The sequence below is a fragment of the Anomalospiza imberbis genome, chromosome 3 (assembly GCF_031753505.1).
Source record: "Anomalospiza imberbis isolate Cuckoo-Finch-1a 21T00152 chromosome 3, ASM3175350v1, whole genome shotgun sequence".
NCBI classification, from domain to species: Eukaryota; Metazoa; Chordata; class Aves; order Passeriformes; family Viduidae; genus Anomalospiza; species Anomalospiza imberbis.
This window is the reverse complement of record NC_089683.1, coordinates 101,770,711-101,795,347: the sequence shown is the minus strand read 5'-3', so window position 1 is coordinate 101,795,347 and position 24,637 is coordinate 101,770,711. Positions and strand designations below refer to the sequence as shown.

Here is a 24,637-nt window from a genome sequence, read left to right as displayed (position 1 = left end):
AGTCTTACTAGGGTTGAACTGGAAGGCATTCAGATGATTCTCAGATAACAGGCAGGAAAAAACAATGTAAACCCCTTATCCCAGAGGAACTAGAAATGGTGAATTACGCACAAGTAAAGAAACCAGTTTCCTCACCATCAGAACTTCTACTGAACCACAGAGTTTCAGGACTTTCCTCAAATCTGGCTGGCGCAAAGACAGGAAACTGCATCTTCTGAGCTTTAGTAATAGATCTTAAACATGTAAACATAAGATATTATGCCCCTGTCTTTTAAGTAACATTTATATTATCTCAAATAAACAGTCTTGCTGAAGTTAGTCTGTAATTGACATCTGACACAGTCCACATTGCAACAGATATGATAAGTGCAGTAAACAGCAGAAATCATGTTTCTCTGTTCTCTGAGAAACATTCATATTTCCTTGCACAGATAAACTTTATTTTGTTGCTACGCAACTCTCACACAACAGACCACATTCTGCAGCAAATAAGAGTACAAATTTTACAACTGGAGGGCAAGCATGTGGCCTTTTGGGTTTTTTCCCCATTTTGAGTTCCAGCCCCAGCTTTAATTCACATTATAATATTCCATCATTTCATTACAAAGCTGCCTCTAAAGCTCAGTAAGGGATATTTCAAACTGAGCAAAGCGGGAGAGTCAGAATGCACAAGGCTGATGGGAAACAAATGGTGGAGCTGGTGATGTCAGTGAAACCATGAAATTAAGGGGGTTTTGTCTTCTTTAGTCTTCTTTAAAAATGAACATTAAATTTTCACGGCAAGATATTCAAAACCTGTGTGGCCTTTCCCTGCTCCCTGTAAAACTGGCATACCTGCAAGGGAGGTGAGACAGGTGAAGAGCTAGCCTTGGTTTTACCCAAGAAGAGAACACTATAGTCTTATCTTTTTTATTCTTTACAGTTGCAAAATTTCTCATGAATTCAGTGGATATTTGGGTTGTTCAGAGAACAGAGGCACAGATCCTGCGTGTCTCTGCATCCTCCTCATGAGCAGAGTGAAGAGCATCAAGATTTATCTGACTTAAGGGTATGCATGGAACCTTAATAGAGCCAGTAGGCTCTTCCCACATCATGGGTTAATGCCTCAGTTATTCAAGTTCCCCTTTTGCATGTGGCCGCAAATTCTACAAACTCTCCCAGGCAGCGTCAGCCTTCCCTTGCCACTATTAGCAAATCAGTCCAGGTGAAAAATGTGACTCGGAGCTCCAGGTGGAGGCAGCTGGCACAGTTTGGGCTACAGGGATTTGCATTAGCCGAGGATCTGATGTACATCCAATGCACATACATAATAGCTGTCTGATTGCAGGGGGCTTGTGCCACTTAAACAGCTGAATTTCCCCAGGTTTCCCCCATTTTCCTTTGCTCTTTGGTTTCTTACAACAAAGAGTCCTCTGGGCTCCTACAGTCTACGTGCCACAAGGCCCAGATGCTTATAAAGTCACTAGGGAAAGGACACTCTGTTCATAAGAAAGCAAGATTTAATCTCTACAATCTACAGTCTAGTTACTCTAAACAGTGAGCAAGAAGCATCTTTTGCATTTTAAATTTCAGCATTTCTGTTTATAGTTTCACTTTAATAGCTAAATTACTCCCAGGCATGGAAATTATCTGCATTTGTTGCAAAACACCTTGAAGTTTTTATGCTGGTCTTGTATAAAGGCCCATCTCTAATCACACCTCCCATTGTAGCAGCTTTCCTTAAGAGCCCAGAGATTTGGAAACACCTGTAAAATGTGCTTTGAGTTCTTTCTTCAAACAGTGATTTCCTACAGAGCAGAGTGTTCCCTCAGTCAGGATTGCAGGAGGAGGCCCACAGAGGGAATGCAGTTGGATTATGTCTGGAAGCATAACAGGCAACACACAAGGCAAGAGTCTTCAGACCTAAATCTTGGAAAACAATACTTGATGTCTTCGGATCAGTGTCCTGCCAATTTCTTCTACTCTCCGGCATCCTGGAGGAGAAGTTGCAGATCAGTTCAAGCCCCTGATTTTCCAACCCACTCTAAGCCTTTTCTTTTTCTGCCTCATAAAAATCTCCATTCTGTCAGATAAAATCCACCCCTTAGTAACCAAAGATTTGCCACTACTTTTCTATCGATTTATTGCTCTCCTTGTGAAAAAAAAAAACAAAATAATGTTTTCACCTAATCTACTCAAGTTCCCCATTTATAAGTCAGGGATAACAAGTCTTTTTCCCATTTCTCCACAGACTAACCTGTTTAGATTGCAAACATTCCCCTCATGAAAGTTGCTATAGCATCTTGCCTGGGGCAAATGAAAGCTCTGAGAAAACGTGATCACAGGGAGGAAATGTTGATGTCCCACCTGTCAGTGCCATTGCCAGGCGAAACTCTTCCTTCAGCATCTGGAGAACTTCTTTTGCTCCTTCTTCACCCTGGGAGATTAGGAGACAATGTGAACTATTATGTGTACATTTATGTGTGTAGGCATAGACACGTATACGTGTGCCAAGAAAGGTTTTCTGCACAAACTTAAATCCTGAGGGTTGGTCATAGCAAATTTTAGCAAACAGCAAGTCAGATGATCTGGATGCACACAGATGCATCACACATACATGCTCCTCTGTGCACACAGACACACATATGTGCATTTAATAGGGCTAAACAGTGAGTCTAGGGATCTAAGCTTTCCCTCACTTACTTGATAAGTCAGTCCCCAGAGGACAGGTCTCCCAATGAAAACAGCTTTGGCACCAAGAGCCAGTGCCTTGAGAACATCTGTGCCTTTTCTCACACCACCATCCAGGAGCACCTCCACCTTCCCCTCCACAGCCTCCACGATTTCAGGCAAGACATCAATCTAAGAGAGAGAAACCAGGAACACATCTTGGCTGCTCCTGAAACCCTATTTATTTTTTGAGCCAATTCTTACACACAGGATCCAAGCTTTACAGCAGCTTAATGAGCAGTTGCATGCCTAACTATATACCCAAATAACACAGCCTTGTATTGAGAACCAGCAGTGACTTTGCAGGGTAGAAGGTACATACAGAGGTCAGATTTATTTGGAGAGTCACATAAACAGAATGAGAATCAGCAGGGTCTCACAAAATGGCCATCTGACCCCATGACACATATCTGACACAAGCCAGTATCTGATTCTTATGCAGAATATACAAAACAGCAGCACTAAGGAGGCCTTTTCATGGCGTTACCTCCCAAACTTCCAGTCTTCACTAGTTAGGGGATGAAATTGGATCAGCTTACTTTTTAAATAATCATCTTTGCTCCCTGTTTAAATTTCCCATTCATTTATCCTGAGGGCAAGCTCAGGAGCCCAGAGGCAGGCACTGTACCTATAGACAAGGAGTGAGAGAAACACATGCCTGGAAAAATTTAGAGTTGGCTGAAAAAATTTAATTAATGTATTTTCCCTTTTGAAAATGCATCTAATTGCAGGAGTGACTATAGAGAAAAACTTCTTAAGAAAAAATTAACTTTCCTCTAAGTTTTGAGCAAGGTGGGAATTTCTTTTAATGCATATGTATGTTGCTTTCACTGAGCTCTGCTCATCCCCTTTCTCAACTTATCCACTACACCAGTGATACAAGTAAGGGGGGGGAAAGTATTTTTACTGTTCTCAAGTTACAAGTGTGTAACCAGGGAATTAAGTAATTCCTCTTACTATGCAAGAGGTCTCAATGAAAGGATGAGCCTCCTGAATTCAAGCCTGGAGCATTAATTACAGGGCAAATTTTCCTACAAGGCCACCTAAATAGTTCCTATTCATGAAAATCAGGAAAGGAACACCACCAGAAGCCAAGTATTAAGGAGACTGGAAACAGTGTGTGGAAGTAAGACAAAAGACACACAAATTCACATCTTTCAAATACGGATGTAATTCATTTGCTTTCTAATGGATAAAAATGACTAGAAGATGGGGGGAAAAACTTGAAAGTGCAGTTTGTTTTTAGATTTGGATTAAAATTTTCTTGAAGTTTGGCACTTGCTGTGATTTTCCCCCTCCCTTTGGTTTTGCTCTCTTGCCAGACATATTTTGGATCTATTTCCATATCCAGAGACCACTTTCTACATCCTGACAAACTGTACCAACATTAAAGTGCTCTAATAACTAAAGCATGATGCAAACCATAATTAAAACATAGATTTCCTCAATGCGTAACTAGACACTAGAAATATTGACCAGCTTGGGTTCAGCTCATGATCTGAAACCCCATGAAACTGAAGCAAATTATTATGTTTCTAAATCAGAACCATTTAACATGATCTGATACAGATACTTTATAAAAACAGGCATTGTGAAGTAGTGTTCTTTGTACCATAAATCCAGGGAACACATCGGCTTTAGCAGTTTTCCTCTGCCCTGTAGTGTGGCAAAGGAGTAACCCCTAACAAGGAGTTTGCAAATTTCTTTTCTGCTGCAGCTGTCAAAAATTAATTTCTTGAGCTTTCAATGGTTCCTCAAAATGATGCTTTTTAACAACCTTATACAATGTTGCTGTTTGATTACCTCACACACAGGCTTGCTCAAGAGTTTCAAATGCTCCCAGTGAAACTGGGGAATACATTCCCAGGAGGTGACAAGAGGATCTGTTCCCCTCTCCCTTAAGGGAACCATCATGGAAAACAGGAGGTTTTTCATTGAGAACATATTGGAAATACTCAGAGAGGTACAACTGGGCTTTGATTCCCCTCCCTTTTCATTCTTTTTTTATTTGTGCAGCTTTCCCAACCCAAATGAAGCAAGATGAGTGATGACTGGAATTTTGGGGTTTTTCCTTCATCCTGAGCACATACTTTTTCATTTTCCTTCTTTCTTTTTTGCCGATGGAGAAATTCTCGAATCCCTTTCACCTTTGGAAAAGTCATGGGGTAGCACGACAAGGAAAAGGAAAAAGGAAAAACTGTAATTTAACCACTCTCTCCCCTTTCCAAAGGTGAAAATACTTGAAAGGAGAAAAATGGAGAGTTTCATTCTGCCTTTAGCTGTTCCTTAACTGCAATTTTTCAGAAGCCTCAAAAGAATATTAAAAGAGGAAAAACAACTCTAATACAACCTTCAGTGTGGTGCAAAATGGCAACGAGGGTTTTTCAAAAAAGAATGAGAAAGAGGACCTGAAAGAGGAGAGTGGAAAAAAATTCTGAAATATTTTCCAATTTGATCGACCAAGGAAAGGCTGTGTCTAACTCGGAGTACGATGTGACATACACAGAGAAGTGGAGAGAGGGTATTACTTATGGCTTAAGGCATAGAACACTTATTCCAGGTTTTTCCTCCAGCTTCCACATTTTCAGAGAAAGCAAACAAGAAGCCAAAAGGCAGAGAAAATTAGGGATTACTGGAGGATTTTGGCATCAGTACTCACAGTAGCAGGGACCCCATCAAGCTGTCGTGCTCCGTGATTTGACACCAGGATCCCATTTACCCCAATCTTTACAGCTTCTTTGGCATCATCAGCTAGGAAAAAACACAAAAAGGATGTGTTCTTCCATAAGTGGGAGCTTGTAGACACCATAATCAGGGAATCACTAGGAAAACCATTGTCAGCTCACGCAAAGCCAGCTTAGGGCTTCAGCCTTCCAACACAAAGCCTCACCTCAACACAAAGAAAGGTTTTATCTTTAAGTAATAAGACCAGAAAAGTAGCTTGAAATATTGAAGCAGAACATTTTATCCCTTTGGATCAGCAGCCATCTTGCTTGCTAGCCCTTATTTTCTCTATTATGTTCCAGAATTCATCAATAAGAAATTATTTCGCTGAATGATTCTGTCCACTGCAAAATTACTGACATGATCGTATTAATGGTGGCGTTGGTGACAACACCAGGCACTTCTTTAAGCAGCTGCTTCCACAAACACCTTCACTGGTGGGTTCCTGCTGGTGCAGGAGGAAGTGACAGCCCTCCCTTTGCCTTCCCCCAGGAAGCAGCAGGGCTACACACCCCTGAGGATCCCTTTCAGCACGATGGGCAGCGAGGTCAGCTCCCGCAGCCACTTGATGTCCTCCCAGTTGACAGTGGCATCGATGGCCTCAGCGACATACACAGCCAGCCCACTGTTCTCTCCAAAGTCCTTCCCTGAGGAAAATGCCAGCTCACTGCTCGAGAAGTTTTGTAACCTGAAGTGACAAAAGACACAGAAGAACAGTCTGAGGAGGATTCGCTGTAGTTACAATGGGTCCCAAATGCCAGCATTCAATATGCCTGAGTTAAAGCTTTGCTTCACTGCAGAGCAGGAGCAAAACCAGTCTGTCCCAGCACGTCAGATCCCACTCCTCAGTGAGCCATAACCTTTGGCTGACAAAGCATTTGATAATCAACATAAGCACTGGATCTTTAATGTCCCTTCCAACCCGAGCCTTTCTATCTTTCTGTGATGGTTTTGTGATAAATTTGGGGCAAGTTTCTCTGGCCCAAGGTAATATTCTGACTTCTATAGCAAAATAAATAGGGTTGGGTTTTGTTTTTCAAACCCAGGGAATTCAGCTATGAGAGGAATCAGGGAGGAAATAAATTTTTCTTAAGCTCCATGAAACAGATGGCTGTCCATGAAGCCTTGCAAAGAATTCAGAATTTTCATCTGTCCAATAAGGCCAACAAGCCAGCCTGTTTACCTTGTGTCCCTTTTGTACATTTGCTTGTAAAATGTAGGGAGGAAAGGAAGCTCGTGTGAAAACATTGCTGTTACTTGGGTTTTTCAGCAACAAAATCTCCCAGGTTCTATCACATCCATATCCCAATTGCCCTGCTCTTCTGAAACTGTGTCCTGTTCCACATTGGGCTATTTAATACTCACATTTCACATTTTGGGAAGTGCATGAGTGTTTTTGTATGGAACCTGGCTGGTTTCACTGCTGATTTCATGCCTGCAACAAGCAGCATTTCACATGGCTTTTCTGTTCAGCTCCAGGCCCAGAAGCAAATGAGAAAGGAGCGGGCTCTCAGCAAGATCCAGCTTTTCAGCTGTTGGTTTGTGGAGGGTGGGGTGCCCAGAGAAAAACAGAACCATGGATAAGATTATATAAATAACTGTTGTTTTTCTTGGCCTGCAAAATGCAGATCAACACTTGGATGAATGTTGCCTTACATACATTTCAGAGCACAATGGCACCTTGTTGTTGCTTTGAAACTTTGTTGAAAACCCGAAGCCAAGAAAAAGTTATCACATAAACGAGCAAAGCCCTACACTAGGAGAATTTCACCGTGGCCTCTGCAACAAAGCACTGCCCTAGAAGCACTTGGGAACGCAGTGATTAATTGGAACCTTTCAGGATTATTCTGATTTCTCCTGATTTCATCCTGTTCACTCAAAACCTTGTTATATTTGGGCAGGTGCGTTCAAAGTGCTTCAGAAACACTCTCCCACTTTCCTCAAATGTCTTTGGGTTGTTGGACTTGCATTCAAGGACTCCTCAACCCCAGGCATTAAAATTCTATTGCCCCTAAAAAGTAAGCTATTTTCATAATTGCTTAATTTTATCTTTCAGAGTAAAAGGTCAGTGCATATTGATAATGTGTCAAACACAGATCTCTAGCACGATTACAACTAGGGCACACACATACCAGTGTGGTACATTTTCATGTTAGATGCATTAGGGCTTTTTACTTTCCTCCTAAAACTGTACTTTAACAGAGAAATCAGGACAGAGTTCAGGTTGCTCTGTCAACTTCCATTTTTTAGCTGCAAGTATGAGTGCACAAGGGAGAGTCAGCACCCCAAGCTCTGGAGGGGTTTTTGCCAGTGAGGTAGAGAATCAGATTTACTGCAGAACCCCATGGCTTATCTTCCTTTTGAATAGTATGGAAATTAAGAAAAACCTCTGGATGTGCTTCTTGCTAAGTACATGTTACATACAATGTGTGTACAGTATAATACAACAGTCTTTGGAGACATAGGAAGAACAATTCAATTTCATTGATAAAATTCAAAACTAGCTTTCACCCAGAACTCACTTCAAAGTTTATATGCTTCAAAACACATTAAGCTGGTTTTCTTTTTTCCCCTCTGTCTCTCCATTTTTGTGTTCATTTTTGCGCTCTAAATAATTCTAACACGTGCCATGGTAGACTGTGGTTGTTACCAAGACCTACATGCAAGAACCTTGCAAGATTTTTAGCTACATGATGGATATCACATCAAGTAAATATTCTTCCAGCCAGTCCTTGGCTGCTAGAACTGTGCCAGCGCTTCAGCATACGTTTATCAGGGGAGTCTCTACAGTCTATCAATTTGGATTTATAAAAGGCCAGGCAAATCAGCACCGTTAAACACCATTGCAACGTTAAAATTCTGGTTTGACTCTGTTAAAATTTAATTCCTCATTGGGCCTGCAGTAGGGAGGAACTAGAATTAGTGCATAAGTCAATTATGATGCCACTAATTCTGAGACACAGAAAATGTCCCAAAACACATTGTGGGGTAAAAATTGCCCTCATGGAGGATTTAGAAAGACTGATACCCACATGTTTTTGTATTGGAGTAAAGGAAGAGTTGAAGTTGCTCGAAAAGGGACTCTACAGTCAGTAGTAACATGACCCTGGACCCAGAGCAGTGTCATAGAACAGCAAAGAAGGAATCATAACATCTTTTGGAAGGGAGTTTTGGCCCACAAAGTCCAGACCCTTTTCAGAGCCCAGCCAATTCTGCTACTGGATCCCAGTTCAACATCAGAGCAGGTCACTCCAGGCTCTGCCCTGTTTGAAGATAGCCAAGAACACATTTCCACCTGCATAAAGAAATGCCCCGTGTCTCTTACTTCAGCAGTCTCACACTACGTCTTTTGTAGCGTGCAAAGAGCCAGGAAAGCTTTGTTTTGACCCAAAGCAGATCCCAGCCCAAGCAGACACACGCACAGCTCCACAGAGCCGTTCCCCAGGACAAACTTCTCCCCCAGCAGCCCGTGGTGGCCGCGGCACTGGCCCAGTCCCAAGCCGGGCAGCAGAGGTACCTGAGGTGCGGGGGCAGCTGGAACTTGTTGCGCACGTCGGCGAGGCGCCGGCCAAGGTACGGGGTGTCCACGGTGACGAAGATCCCTCGGTAGCCAGCTCTCTCAGCGCGTCTCACCAGCGACGCCGTCACCTGCCGGTCCTTGTACACGTAAAGCTGCAGCCAGTGAAGGCCGGCTGGGGCTGCCTCGGCCACCTCCTCGATGGAGGACGTGGCCCAGGAGCTCAGCATCATCCCTGTCCCCATGGCCTGGCAGGCTGGAGGAACACAAAGTGAGATTCTCTAAACAGGAGCATTCAAATAAATGCATTTAAGGCTTCCAGCTTTTTGGATGGTGCCACGTTGCTTCCCAAAAATCACCCTCCGCACCAGGCTAACCTTATACAGATATGTTTTCATGAATCTATCACTTATTCTTTTTGGAGTAATTTGTCACTTATTGTAAAATAAAGGAAAAACATGCTGTAAAACTCAGAAATATTATAGAAAGCCTTGTTTTCCTTGGTCTACCACAGTATGCATATTTTTAATGTAAATGGACCTCTGTTTCAAGACGTCATCCCCAGCCCATGGAGGAATTAAAAAGTGGTCTTTATGACAACATTTTATTAAATAAGGATTACAAGCCTCTTGGAGTGGAAACTCATGAACAGCTTATTCAAACAAATTGGTTACACCCTCCCAGGGCCACCAGCCAGTTTTCCCTCACTGGAAATACAGCAGCCATCACCCAAACCTCTCTTGTTTGTAACCATCCTGTTCCTCTCCTTTAAATTATTGGACATAGTTCCCTCTACGTGGGGAATGTTGCAAACCCGGGAACTGCAAAACTCTCACATCAGATAGGGGAGAAATGTAAATGTTATGGTTCAATCTGCCTTTAGGTATTCATTTATTTCCATTTTCCCTTTTATTCCCAAGCCTACCTCTACTGCAAAAGCAAAAATTTAGTTAGAAACTGCACAGTAAAATGTTTTTGATGAAGAGAAGATATAAATCATGGGATATCACCATATCCTTTCAACTTAGCTGCACATGTAGCAACAGAGAAAATAGTGCTTTTCTCTTATTTAAGATTAGGTTTAAGCAGTTTGGTTCAATGAGAGTTCAGCCATCCCAACCGGGGTTATGGCATTTTCATGCAAGCAGACTCACAAAATTCCCCTTGTGTCTCCTGTAAAGTTCACAGCTCTCTGGTGAAGCACCAGCTCAACACACACAGTTTAGATCTCTCAGGCAAATCCAAAGTTCACAGACCAAAGTTTTCAGTTTTAAAAATTCCCATTTCCAGTTTTGGTTGATTTGTGCATGATCTTGATCATTTTAAAGTCTATTCTGACAATTTTCTAGACTTCTAAAACCATGAGATACAGAGGCCTGAAGTGCTGCCTGGTTTGGTTGGGGTTTTTTTCTACCTCAAATTAGGTTTCTCTAAAAATACACTCCAGCTTCTCACACATTTAGCTGCAGTTGAAGAAAACAGAAGCAATTCATTTACTCTAATGATCATATTTTACACTTCATTTTTGGGGTGCTACAAATTATTTATTATTTCAAATCAGTCCTACTACAGCCATATTCCCACAGGATGCTCTTGCTACAATATGTGACATTTGGACATTTGCCAGAGTTTAAGCATGAGATGTTTTTGTAAACCAGCCTTTCCTTGTGCCATTGCATGATTGCTTTTAGTTGCTGGTTTTTTATGTGTTTTTTTTTTTTTTTCCAGGTCTCCTTTTAATCCTCAGCATTGCCCAAAGGACTCATTCACCCTTGTACACCCTGCAGGCTTCTCTTGGGCTCCATCACAGCACAGAGATCACAGCAGTAGCCATGCACAGGGAGCTGGGGAAGTCCATGGAATCACAGAAAGGTAAAGAATCTCTTCTTCATCCCTAATCCAAACCTGCCCTCTGGCAGTCTGAAGCCATTCACTCTTGGGGAACTCAACGGAAGTATTTTACATAGCAACAAATGGGACAGGATGCACTTGGGAGCTCCAGTGACTTCTTTTAGCCCTTTTTTCATCCTGAAGCCTCAGAGCGTCCTCCCCCCCCCGCCATCTGGTGGGGCATCACTTCCTTACGTGGTTTGGGAAGGGTATGGAATTTGTCCCTGTGGGCAGCTCAGAGGAAGAATACTTCAGGGAGGGCACTGGAGAGGAGCCCAGTTCAAGCTTGCAGATTTTGTTGGAGTTACCTTGTATGGGAATGGGAACTGCTTTTTTCCTCTAGCTGGGCAAATTCCCATCATTTCCCTTTTAGGGGCATCTCCAAAGCCCAGCAGTCAAACTGCCCCACTGCAGGCGTTTTTCCCTGAATCCAGTGAATCCACTGTCCCCAAGCTAAGGGCCAGAGACATTCCTTGGGATCAACACACTGTCCTTTTGGCACAGTGGTGTTTCTCAGGAGTAGCAGACGTGTTCTTGGAGCTGCATCTCCCGAGAAACAGAGTCGTTTAAAGAACTCCACGTTGCTCTCTTGACAAACCACACTTGGCTGAGAGATCCCGGTCAGCCTCTCCTCCCTCAGCCCTTACCAAACCCTGCGTGCGAGCGGTGCCTGCCATCCTCCCCTTGACACAACACGTTTTGTCAGCTGTACAAGAAGGCTGGAGGGAAAGGGTCATGTGGCCAAAATGGATCTGGGACCTGCCTGGCTTGCCAGGCTGCCTGGGCAAACTTGCAGCACTAAATCCCGCAGCCACGCTGCTCTCTGGGGGAAATCCAGGTCAGGCCAGGCCACACTGTCCCATGTGAATATTGTCCTCTCCATGACTCTGGATTGACATTAATTTTCATATCTCAAAATTAACCTCATCTTTCAATCACCACATAGATAACAGGTGGGTGCAAAGTCCTGCTGCTTTCACTGTGGCTGAGCACAAAATGTAATAAATGGCCAAATCCCTCCTTCCCAGTCACAACCACGTCTGATGGGCAGAAGAACCCCAAATCTCAGTGCTCAGCTTCACAGAGAGAAAAAGCACAGTATCAGCCTGTTAAGAGCCAAAGGAACAAAGGTGTTGCTCCGTCTCTAGTGCGAATAACAGAGCTGCCAGAAACTCAGCTAAAACAGGGGGAATAAAACAGCTTTCCAGTCAATACTCCTGTGCTCCATTTGGCAAAGCAAACTGTGCAGTCACGACGCAGGTGATGGTGAAACCCTTCCTGCATCAGCAGCAGCCTGGAGAGGGGTTTGAGTGCAGCTGCAGAGGGCAAACACAAGAACTTCAGCCCTGAGCAACTGTCAGTGACAGTTCTCAAAAGACCTGGCCAAGAACACAATCAGCTTCTCAGCCTGATTTTCAGCCATTCATGGAGAAGCCAGGCACTGCAATGATGCTGTGAGGTGAAAACATAGGAATTTAAACTACCCATTAAGTGCAAAATGGAATAAGCAGGAATATAAACACAAATCTCAATAAAATAATGCTACAGAACTGTTCATAATCAATTCAGGTTGCAAAAAACCTGCTATTTCTTGCTGAGCAGCTGGATGGTGCATGAAATTTTGAGTCACTGTACTTGAGGTGGGTCCTGTTGACACAGGGATCACATTGGTTTGCAAGCACAGCATGAAGTCAGGGTGGCAAATGAATGCTTTGGCATGGAGGAACAGTGAATCTGCTGATGGACAAACAAGAAAAAAAGATCCCACAGAATCAGAAGGGTTCTATTGAAAAGTGTTTAGAGAGCAACCTTTTGCTCTTTAGTGGCTAAGATTATTCATTGAATTTGGCAAATATTTTTAGTCAAAGAGGTTGAAATTGGAGTGGGAAGGATGAGAAAAAAACACCTAAGTCAAAATGTCATGTGTTGATCTTTTCAAAATGGAAATGTTTTCTCCTGAGCTGACACTTTTGTTTCAAAACAGAACTATAGCTAAAAGCATTAGCCAGTAGGAAAATGAAATAAAACATTATGTTTTGGATCAAATGAAACATTTCAGTCAATCCAAAACAATTTTCCTCCCAATTTTTCAGTCTCTACTGAACAGAAAATCCATTCTTTGGAAAATTGCCACATACACTGATGAGCTACAACTAAAATGCCAGGGAATATACTTGAAGGAAGACCTAGAAAAACTGGGACAACAGCCAAGGTGCATGAAATTGTTTCAAGGACAAGAGAGCTTTCTCTGTAAGGAAGGACTCCTGCTACTTTCAGACAAATGTCAGAGAAAATTGAGGACCAACCTTATAGACTTTTTTAAACCTGCATAGACTTTTTAAAAAAATTATTTATTATTTTAAATTCTAGCTAACAGGAGTGCACGTAAATACAACACCTGGATTTGAGGCTGTGCAAGGATTGACCATGACTGAAGTTTATTCTGCTCAGAGTGGGGTCACCTAACCTTTGGAATAACTTACATTGTGTTGGCTGGCCTGTCACCAGCAGCTTTTAAAATGGCAATTGGATGTTTTTCCTAGAAAATATTCTTTACTCATGCAAAAGAACTGCCCATGAAGGGGTGTTTCAGGTGAGCTGACAGACCCTGCCCTGTTCTGGGAAGGTGCATACTCCTCTCCACCAGCTTGGTTGCTGCGGGAGAGCATCCCTCAGGAAGCAGCAACCTCCAAAACCCTGACAAGCTCCAGAGCAAGAAGTTGTGAGGGCAGGAAGTTCTAAGGGACACCATGACATGCCCTTGTCCCCAGAGGGGACATTTACCCTACAGCACATGGGCAAACCTGCCAGGAAAACAGAGCAACTCCAAGCAAGACACTGTCGCTCCAGGAAATTCCTCAAGCATTGTCCTCAAAACACCAGGAGCTCAGGGAAGGAGCTATCATTGCTCTCTTCACCACCCTGCTCTGCAGGGCAGTGTGGTGTGAACCAGGATTATCCCACAAGCCGGGCAGACTCGTGGCACACAGGGAGGCTCCTGTGGGAGCTGCTCTGCCCCCAACACGAGACAGGGCACTGGCTGGGAAGGGGCAGGACTCAGGACACGCTGTGCTTCTCAAGGATCATGGCCACAGCAGAGGCATCACCCCAAAGAGCACTTCCTGCACACCTGAGCCAAGAATAGCCAGGCTTATGGAGCATGCCAGGCTTTGCAGAAGCCACAGGACTATTTATCACACTTCCTTGGCTTGTGCAAACTGGTGCAGCTGAAGCAGAAGCTGAAGTAAAGCAACTAACCAACCAAGTTTGCTCACTTAAACTCTGTGCTACCTCTGGAACAGAAGAGAAGTTGGATGTGGCAAACGCCCTGATCCTGAGTGTCCCAAGTTTAAGAGAACCATTAAACCAAATGTGTACTTTACAGCTAATTCCTGTCATCTTATAAGGTCAAACCAAAAGCTTGGCACTGAGTGCCCCACTCCATCTCTAACAGCACAAAATCAAAGCCTTTTTTTTCTCCCCTAAAATGCCAGTGCAATGGGTGTGATTTTAATACTGCCCTCCTTTGAAAGCAATTAAAAATTCACCAGCTCCAATGGATGAGTTTTCTGGACCACACATTCCAATTGGTGCCAGTACACCAAGCTGTCCCAGCTTGAAAACCCAGGAACATTAAATGCAAAAATCATGTGTTAAAGTGTGAAGATGTGGTACCCAGCCTTATTGTACCATTCAACTTTGCATGCCATTGTGAATTTATGCCTTAAAATGTGGCTGGACTGCAGCATTAGTGGGAATTTTTGCTAAGAAACATCCCGAATTTTGTGTTTCAAATCTCACTCTCACCATGGCATTAATATGTTTGCACTTAATGTTTCAGAGTTTCCTCCCTGCACATGCTGGCCCAGAAGTGATCCGCGGGAGCTGCCAAAGGATGGGACAGCACCAGGGCGTCCGCCGGCCCTTCCCAAACCGATCCGAGGTGCTGGAGTGCCATCGCGTGGAGTGCGCTGGCACTTGCAAACACGGAAAACAGCGTCGGCTTCCGAATAAAGCCCTTGGGAAGGGGAAGAGCGCGGCCCCAAACATGCTGTAAAATTGGAGAGGAGTGTTTTTCAAAGATAGCGCTGGAGCTGTGCTGTAGCCCACCCCCGTGCACATCACAGCGATGAGAACTGAGAGCAGCTCCCACTGCAGGGCTGAGAATTCGACTCACTTCACACCAGCATCTGCTGCACTGGGCATGGAAACACTGTCAGATGAATAAACCAACCATGCACAGGATGATTTCTTTTTTACATATCACTTACTTAGGTTTTGTACCCTCTTCCTTTCAGCACAGGAGCACTGAAATGCAGAGCCCACACCTCTTCCTCAGATTTGGTGCCATTCTACAGCTGGAGTTAAAGGAGTAGGTGACAGTTCCCCATCTGAATTCTGGTTAATATCCTTTTGAGCTGCAGCCTCTGTGCTGGCAACATCTTTGTGCAGCTTCTAGCCCAGAGGCGCCCTTATCTCACTGCCTCCCTGGGATGCTCTCAAAGAGCTCCCTTCCAAGCAAGGATTTTTCCCAGGAAAACAAAGGCCTCTAGAAGTTGGATGAATTTCTAGAGTCAATTCTCTAATGGGAAGAATGCTGCTGTGACAATGTTTACAGTTACACAGAATGTACAGATAGGTAGATAGATGTTTTCATTTTTATATGCGACAATTTTTTTCCCTCTTGCATCCTTCATTATCCTTCATTCCCCACCCCACCCCCCCCCCGCCCCCATTTCACGGAGAGGGAAACCACACTCGGACGAGTGAAACAGTAAAAAAAACCCGCGAGAATCAACCCGGTTACCCTGAGCAGCAGCTCAAACCCTCGCAGGAGCAAGGAGCCCAGCCGGGATGCCCAGGCAGGGCACTGCCCCGCCCTGTCCCTCCCCAGGCCGCGGCAGCGCTCACCTCTGGCGGTCGCCGTCTCTCCGTCGGGGTGAGCCATGCGCTGCATCGCCGTGGCGGCCACGCACACGGGCACGGTGACCCTCTGCCCCAGGACAGAGGTGGACAGGTCCATCACTGACACGTCCCTGAGCACCCGTGGGTACAGCTTCCACCTGGCACACACACAGATACACTGAATTTCAAACGGCTGCAGCATGGCGGGAATTCACAGCTCCCACTGGGCAAGAGCAGGTTTTCCTGCTGTCAGTGGGGCTGGAACAGAATCCCACTGTGCCATCCAGAGCTGCAGCAAAACCCCTGCAGGGCACACAACCTGGAGGGACCAAAGAGCAGCGAGGGTGAAAGAGGCAAAGACCCCTTGAACATTTTTGGCTGGTATTGTTTGAAAGGAAAGAGATGAGCTGTAACACAATGAGGTTCGTGGTGAGTCTCAGCCCCCTGAAAGCCTCGGGGCAGAACTGGGTGCCAGACGCTGTGTGCAAATGGGGAAAGTCATCAGCCACCCTCAGTTATCCCTTCCACGGACTAGGGAACCAACAGACACGGGATTATTGGTAACACAAGCCTGGCCTGCAGGCTTGGAACTCCCTTTTCCAAACCAGAGCAAACCAAACCACACTTAACCTGAAATTACAGTTTACTGCAGCCATGCTGGACACCACATGTCTGCACACACAGAAATGTACCTTTTTTTAACTCCCACGTGCAGAACAGCATCAGAAGACCACGATCCCTATTAACGGCATCAACTAGACACCATAGCATCCAAAGTTTTATGAGGAGGGTTGCATTCCTGGGGATACCTGTGCCATGGGACTTGTCCCCATCATCCAGGTGTTGTCACAGCACAGCACTAGAAGCCACAAGAGGGGGTGCAACACCTGGGGCTGCCTCTCGTGAGCTCAGCCAGGCCAAAGCTGCCCTGCAAGCACCACCCTCTCACAGAGACCTCCCTCCCTCCAAAAGGTCTCCCACGGCTCCTGAAATGTAATTACAGAGAATAATTTAAAATGTATGGTCTAATACTGCTGAACTTGAGCAACTGCTCAGCACCAGAATGCTTGAGACTGATAATATTATAATTACCAGCAGAGAGAGAGAAACAGAGCCACTGCTGCCCTCTGACAGGGAGTAGGGCTGAGCTTGAGCTTGTGTATTAAAATGAAAATTCAGGGGGGAAAAGACAAAATCTATTTTATAGAAAGATCAAGAGACATTTCCCCAAAAAGCCTGAGGCAGAGCCAGGACTAGACCCACCTTTCTGAAGGCCTAGAGCTTGGGGCCGTGCCAGCTCTCCAGGCAGTGCTCCCCAGGAAGGAGAAGGACAGTTATGATGCTTGGAAGGAGATGTGTGGCTGTGGAAGTCAGCTGTGCTGCTCAGTGCCAAGACACACACGGCAGGAACATCTCCTCACACTTGTTTTCATGCCATTGCAACAGTTTGTTATTTTTCAGGGGAGGATGGGCTGAGGGTGGGACAAAGTAAACATGATTTCTTTCTCCCCCTTTTTTTCCTAATCCTCATTTCGAAGGCTTCCACTCTGCCCTGAGGCATCTTTTCCCAGCAAAGAAAGAAAACAAAAGTCCCTTTGTAACCTTGCTCATTTATACACTCAGACCCAAAGGCATAAAGGATGTGAAGCATCTCCCTCTTCCCCAGGCTCCTGGTTTCTCAGATTGGTACCTGCCACTGCCATCTCACAGCCGGCCTGTGAGGGTCAGTCCTGAGGTACAAGATCCCTGTAGTGCTTCTGGCTGAAGAGAAACAGGAGGAGCCAAAATCTTCCCAGCAGTGCGTGCAAGAAAAATGATGCGGTCCCAAGCAGAGATCCCTGAGCAGGTCACATCCTATCAACCAACACCCAGTTGGATGGGTGCTCCTGACCCAGAACTGAGCATTCCCACAAAAACATCAAGCAGGTTCACTACCTTTAATAAAACCTCGTCTTACTTTGGAAACTTGGGTGTTTCCAGCTCTGAATTTGACAGACACGTGAAACCAGGCATTGTCTGGACAGGGAAATGCCCTTCACAGCAGCAAGGAAACCTCACAGGCAGCATTTCCCCATCACCAGGGCACACATTCATTCGGCTGCACACAGCACCTGCTTCCTCCTAGTCCTTCAGTGAAACATTTCCTGTATATTTTGGAAAAAAACTTGGATTTTTTTTTTTTTAATTCATCATCTCCTCATCACCCACATCTTTTTCCAGCCAAGTCCACACTCGTGTGCTGCAATCAGCAACTGAGAGTGAATGCATCCTTCTTCCCAGCTGGAAGCGGGAGGTGCCGCAGTGGGGAAGGCAGCGAGCACTCCCAATTTAGGCAGCTTCAGCTAAAAGCTGTTTTGAAGGAAGGATTAAAGGGAAGGAAGGGGGATTAATCTTTTGGGTTTTTTCCTTTTTTCTCCACGCTCAAAAAAAAATCTGATTGTAAATTACCTTGCAGTGGGGTAAGAGGGAAGCACTGGCCGCTTTCAGCCTGGAAAAACATTGATATTTTCAAACTGCACCATATTTTCAAGCAGCTCCTCTTGTTCCTCTCCTGAATTGTCCCAAATCCCCTCGTGCTGCAGGGCAAGAAGCACATTTGGGAAAAGACACACTGCTGAGGCCAAGCCTCCATCCTAAACCCAACCCAGTTTGCTGCCTTTCTCTCTCCTACAGCCCCACTTCCCTTCAGAAGGGGCAGGGGCTGGTTCTGTGCCAGGCTAAGCATCAGCTGCTTTTCCTTGGGGAAAATTATCTTCCCTCCCAGCATGTCTTGCCATTCACACTCTTTTTGCAGTGCACTGGGAATCTGAGGTGAAAGACATCACAACAACGCAACTAAATTATTATTCCAAGCATTCCTTTACTTTTCTCCCCCTGAAATTCCCAGATTTGTCTGACCCGGTCCCAACATCAGCCTTGCTTTTTTAACCAGTATTTAAATTATTTCTGTGGCCGTTTTAATGCCTTTAATTGCTATAAGGTAACACCACGTTTGCAGAAAGGCGTGCCAGCATCAATGCAGGCTGAAGCAGCAGCTGCTGTTCCTTGCATACGACAGAACAAGGCAGCTTCTCCCAAGGCCTCTGGGAATTCCGTGGCAGGGCGGATTAGCAGGAGCCTGCTCCACACCCTCCCTGGCATGCCCAGAGGGGAGACTCCAGACTGATTTCCTGAATGCCATCGAGCTAAAGGCGTCCCGACCTTGTCAAAAAAATCTCTTCTCCATTCAGGCCCCTCACTTCTGTGACAACTCGAGAGGGGATTTCAGCTCCAGACGGGGCTGGGAGGACACCTGGCATTCCAGGATGCAGAGCAAACCCAAGGAGAAGGCAGGCAGACACCAGAGGGAATGACATATGCTCTGCCATCCCAAATTACCCTTTCTGGCCTTAATGCCTCCCTTCTGCCTGGGCCATTTGAGAACTATGAATAAGAAATACTTTTCTGGCCTCAGCAGGAGCACACTGATGTCAACATCTGAGTGCTGGTTCTTCCCCCAGCCCCAAAAGAGCTGGGGGAGAGTTGCTGTACCTGGTGTTAAACTCATCTTAAACACTGTCCTTGTGGAGGCAGTTTGTACTCTGGTATCTGATTACACAAAGCACCTCAAGGTCAAAAGGCCAAGACATTCATTTTATAATCCAACGAGTATCAATTGTGCTGCTCCAAAAATTGCATGGAGTGTTCCAAAGTTACTGCAGGATCCAGCAGCACAAACCACTATTAGGGCTAGTTTTTAATAACAGTAATATTAGTCCTTAATAAGATCATCTATTTATTTCTCCAGAAATGAAACCATTTGTTTGCCAAAAAAAAAAAAATAAAGAACTCACAGATAAACCCAGCACTGGTTTTCCCCCCCTCACACCTCACCTGAATAATCCTGCACCATAAAGGTACAGGCTAACCATTCCTGCTTCTGGTTCAGTTTTGTGCTTTCTCTTCCATTTAAACTTATAAATATTCAATAATCTGCAAACTTTCTAAATCAGACTGAACCCTGCAACTAAGTTTCTGACAGGGGAAATCAATGGGAAACGAAGCTGAACATACTCTAATCTTTCACAAAATGATCTGACTAGGTGATCTTTGTGCCTCAGGGGTGTAAAGTCCATCTGACTTTATATTTACCCACAAGCTGCAGTCAGGAACAGGCAGAACACCAGGACTCTGAGGGTCAGAGTGAGCAGCACTGCCCCATCTGTAACAGCTAGGCCATGCTTCTCCCAACAGCATCCAAGGGAAAAATAAAGGTTTTTCAAAGTCCCTTGTGTCAAATAGATCTTATAAATCAAAATATTACAAAATTTTTATAGGAAGTTCTACCTTTTAGAGATGCATTCCCAGGAAGCCATTGCAAACACGGCCTAAGGACTGTTCATGGCAGCATCCCACGTGCTGAGAAAATGGGATCTTGTTTTATTTCAGATAAATACAATGGGAGGGAGAACAAAAGAAACACCTCCCAGCCCCTTCATCCCCATTCTGCTGAGGAGCAAGGTCCCAGCACTGAGAGACTTTCAGCCACACCAAATGTCATTCATTTCTTTAAATGTCCCAGGCATTGCTAATGAACACCTCCTTCAGTCCAGGCTGCCTGTAAACACCACAGTTCCAAACACCTAGAACTGGAAGGTTTTATTGAAAACCTATAGAAGATTCAGGAAAGATGAGGTAAGCCTGAAGCCCACAAGCAACCAGCCTGATGTAAGGAGGTCTCTTACCAGAGGAATCCATCTCTGTGGCAGGAACAGCTTCAGAGCAGAGCTGCCCTTATCTCCCTGCCAACACCCAGCTCTGCTGATGCCAGCACAGCATGGGACATGCCCAGCTCTTTGTTAGCCTGTCCCTGGCAGCTTTAGATCCCACCTCATCATGATCAGCTTCAGCAGTGACAAATCAAACATTCACTGCTCCTGCAGTTTATTGTCTGCAAGTGCTTCCTTGGAGTGTCCTTTCCTTAACGTCTCATTTTGCTTTTATGAGGGCAAGTAGCGTCAGAGCTTCTGCAAGCATTAAAAAAGGTACAATAAAAATCAGGTGAGTACTACTCCATCCCCTCCTGCTCCTATTCACTCCTCAGGGTAATCTTTTGGCTTGTGTTTGAGCAGGGGAATTTCTGTGATGGCAGCTTCTGCATGGAGCCAAGAGGTCTGGAATAAACAGTGGAGATCAGTTGTCTCCTCTTGACATGATAAAGCTTTTCTATGTGTGTCCTTAAAATTAAGGTTCTGACTTTTGAGATCCTGCTAAATGAATTATCACAGAGTCTTCTACAACCTTCAACTTGCATCACACTTCCAGCTGAATGGCCCATAACCTATGTGAAAGCAACTGGACCACTGAGTAGGACTGCAGAGAAGCAAAGTGGGGAGGGAGACAGACTAAGGATAAACCAGGACAATCATAGTTTGGTTTGTTAGACTCAGAGGAACTAAAGACAAAGCCTTTGGAAAGACAAGTGCAGGGGGTTAAACGTCTGCACCAACACAGCCCCAGCAGGAAGGAGATGTCCACAACTGTTTGAGCAGCTTGACTGGGCTCAGCTGGGCTGAGGAGAGCAGCCCCCAGCGACCTCCTTCCCTCTGCCCTGCTCAGGGACATTTGGGAGGAGGGAACCAACTGATCTGATGCCATTTGTGACACTTCCACCGAGTCCCACAGCAAATGCCCACTGACTTTGTGCTGACCTTGTCCTTCTGAGGCTATGGGTGACCTGAGCCCAGGTTTTGACAACAGTTCAGGGGATCAGTCTAAGTCAAAACTGCTTTAGAACAGTTCCCAGCATTTACAGTATCTCCTGGTGAAGGGCTGACGTCCTGCTGGAAACCCCTGAGCACAGTTGAGCCACTCAGGACTGAGCCCTGGCTTTCCCATCTCACCCCAGAGCTGGGAAATGCAACTCCTTCCTGCAGCTTTCATCTGGGAAGGCCACAGAACTAATTTAGTTTAGGAAATCTAAGGAAAACTGACTAAGGACCTAAAAAGTACAACTCCACCCCAAGAACCCCTTGCTGGCACTATAACCCAAAATGTACAAATTACAGTTTCATTGGCTGATTAACTACTGAAGTTGAAAGACTCTGGAGAGAATTTCTGTTAACAAAAGAACCCAAATGCAGGCAAAGCTAAAAAGGTGCTAATGGATTTTATGGACTGCTTTTTGACAGAAATTGTTAGGTGGAGGAGTGAAAGGGGAGAGAGTTGTCCTGAAAATCAGTTGAGAGTCTTTTTGCTAAAATAGAAAGATGTTGCAGAAAAATTGAGTTTTGTTCACAGAGAAAAATTTAAAATTGCACCACATCTACCAATAAAGCAGAACTTACACCCCCTGCCTCCCACCCCAGCCTTCAATCATCCTCCTACCTGGAAAATGCTGCAACATTATCTGCCAGGGTTTCCTGGTCATCCGCCCCAGATCGGTAATAATCGTACACGGATTTGGGCAGAAATCTTTTAGCATACTCCTCAAAATCTGCAATGCACACTGGCTTGCCAGACATGTCTGCAGACCTCACTGGGTTAGTTTATTCCCACTCTTAAACTCTGGAGTTTTGCCTGTAAATCATTAATATGGGACCTCATCAGGAGTCAACTTGTCTACATTTCTCCCTTCCAAAAAAAAAAAAAAAATACCCCAACTTCTTGTGTCATACTGGACTTCAGCACCAAGCACCATCTTTTAGTTCATGTGGTCAAGGCCTACCTAAAACATAACAGAATAAAATATGGTAAAAAGGAAGAAAATTAGTAAGCAAGGAAAGAAATATGTAGTTAAACCTCCAGTAACAGTAATGTATGTTCCCCTCTATCATCCAAAATATCCAGGAGACTGAAAGCAGAAAGAGTTTGCTCACACCCAAAAATCAAAATCTTGATTTTGATGATTTCTAAAAGCAGGTCCCAGCCTGCACATTTAGGGGAACACCTAACACAAGTGAGATTGCAGTTATTTCCTTTAGAATCCTGGATACCAAGGCCAGTTGCAGAGACCCAGCTGCCAGACATCCTTGGGCAAACAGCTCTTGATTTTTAGGTAATTCCATCTCCACAACACAGAGGGCTCTCATTATTCCTAAAATGTTAAGGAGTCAGATGCACTCACCATGTGGAAATAAAATCATCTTATCAAAGACACAACCCTCATCCAAAGTGTAACATACTTGGTTAACATTTCTTGATTTCTCCTTGTTTTAAATTTTAAAAAATATGCAGAGTTTGAAACAGGTTTATAGTACTTGTTTGACAGGGAAATTAAGAGTATATCATGGGTATATATTAATTTTTTCAGCTGCAGACTGCACGTTAATAACTATTTACACACAATTACACCACAAGGCTTTTGTCACATATCAGTGTCAGAAACAATTCAAATGCAAACTGCTTTAACCTTGGCATTTCACTGCGCTCGCAGCAAAAAACTGGGGACATGTCTGCTTGCATTTATTCAAAGTTTGCATCATCTGTGCTAAAAACAGGTATATATCCTGCAGCATGAGACAGGAAGTGCTGCATGATAGCTGGACATTCTAACATGTGCAGCTGAACTCAACCTTAATGAACTCAAAAGGTTTTTATGTTGGGAAGTTGCAAAAATTTCTGGAGGCAACAACAGTGTGGCACTACTGTTCCCCTCTCCCCGTTCTATAATGTCTGTATTCTTCAAAACTCTTCCCACCTTGATATTTATTTTTCCCCTTAGATGCTTCTCTGCCACATTCACAGGATATCAGTGATTTACTGTAATTGCCATTATTTGCTACTCAGACTAGAAGTTCCTCTTCCCTCTCCTGTAGTGAAGTTTCCCAGGTACCACCCTTTATGGATCTCCCACATGTGCCACTCACACCCCAAAGGCCCTCTTGGACCACTGAGTTCGTACTGCAAACCTAGCCAACATACCTTGGAAAGTTCCACAGACCTCAGGGGTCCAACTGGAGCTGGAGCCTCCAGCAGGATCCACCACTTCCCATGCTGGCTAGCTGCTGAGCTGGTGTGAGATGGAAGGTGCCAGTATCAGCACAAGGGAAGAAAAACTAAGGAAAATGTGAAATTTAATGCCAGGTCTCCCCAGCACATCTGACACCAACACACACAGCCTCCCTCCAATTGGCTCCTCATTTTAATGAATTTCTCTGGGTGAGATTTTCCCTGGCTGCTTAATGAGGCATCAGCTGTCTGACCTTTAACCCTAGAGCCAAGGAACAGCATCTTGGCTGAACAGCAATGAGCTTGCCCGAGCAACCACGCAAACCTCACTGCCACAGTCCATGTCAAAAAACCCAACAGAGCCAGGGTAGTGTGAACATCCCCTCTCTCATCTTCTGCTTCTCCCTTGTTCCTTTGCAGGAGCTACAAACAGAATGGGGTCACACCTGGAGCTCAGCTGAACCAAGCTCTGCAAAGGAAACATTTTACTGTGGTTCAAAAAGATCAATCACAAATTCCAGAGGAAAAATCCCACAGAGGGCTATTGAACAGAGACACAACTTGTGGCTTAGAAAGCACTACTTGCAAAAGTCAAAAAGATTTAAGAGAAAAACCATAACATGCTTTTCCTGATGGCTGTGACTTGCTAGAAAGGGAGACTTCTGCACAACATTCCTGTCTGGACCTGTGTCCCTCTGCAGGATCAGAAAGACAACATCAACAGTCTCCTGTCAGCATACAAAAACCTCTGAAGGGGAAAGATGACCCAGCTGGGACTTTCTCCCTTCAGTTAGCTACAGTAAAGATTAACTGAAGAAGTTAACTGCAGCAAAGAATTCAAATATTTTAGTGTACAAGCCATTGCCCATTTCTCAAGACTGTTGTGCAAAGCTGTTTTATCAAGTACCTTACGTAAGTAAAACAGTTATTTTGGCTTCTGAATTCCCCACAATTTCTCCAAAT

The 24,637-nt window shown here is 44.6% G+C and overlaps 1 protein-coding gene and 1 long non-coding RNA gene across 2 annotated transcripts; both read right to left on the bottom strand.

The window, feature by feature from the left end:
* Positions 1 to 412: 412 nt before the first annotated feature.
* HAO1 (hydroxyacid oxidase 1) lies at positions 413 to 22,299 on the bottom strand. The gene is made up of 8 exons (XM_068186091.1): positions 22,112 to 22,299; positions 15,752 to 15,903; positions 8,951 to 9,206; positions 5,946 to 6,121; positions 5,369 to 5,460; positions 2,683 to 2,841; positions 2,347 to 2,416; positions 413 to 1,973 (listed from the first exon to the last, which is right to left on the bottom strand). The coding sequence occupies exons 1-8, from the start codon at positions 22,246 to 22,248 to the stop codon at positions 1,903 to 1,905; spliced, it is 1,113 nt and encodes a 370-aa protein (XP_068042192.1). The 5' UTR covers positions 22,249 to 22,299; the 3' UTR covers positions 413 to 1,902.
* LOC137471631 (uncharacterized) lies at positions 20,652 to 22,104 on the bottom strand. The gene is made up of 2 exons (XR_010997728.1): positions 20,982 to 22,104; positions 20,652 to 20,898 (listed from the first exon to the last, which is right to left on the bottom strand). It is a non-coding gene; the product is annotated as an uncharacterized lncRNA (long non-coding RNA).
* Positions 22,300 to 24,637: the final 2,338 nt, after the last annotated feature.

Coding starts and splice junctions, on each gene's coding strand:
- HAO1 (XM_068186091.1), bottom strand. CDS start 22,248: ATGTCTGGCAAGCCAGTGTGCATTGCAGATTTTGAGGAGTATGCTAAA. Junction 9,207..15,751: donor AGAGACGGCGACCGCCAGAG/GTGAGCGCTGCC, acceptor GTGTTCCTCCAG/CCTGCCAGGCCATGGGGACA. Junction 2,417..2,682: donor TCTGGGGACTGACTTATCAA/GTAAGTGAGGGA, acceptor CTAATCTCCCAG/GGTGAAGAAGGAGCAAAAGA.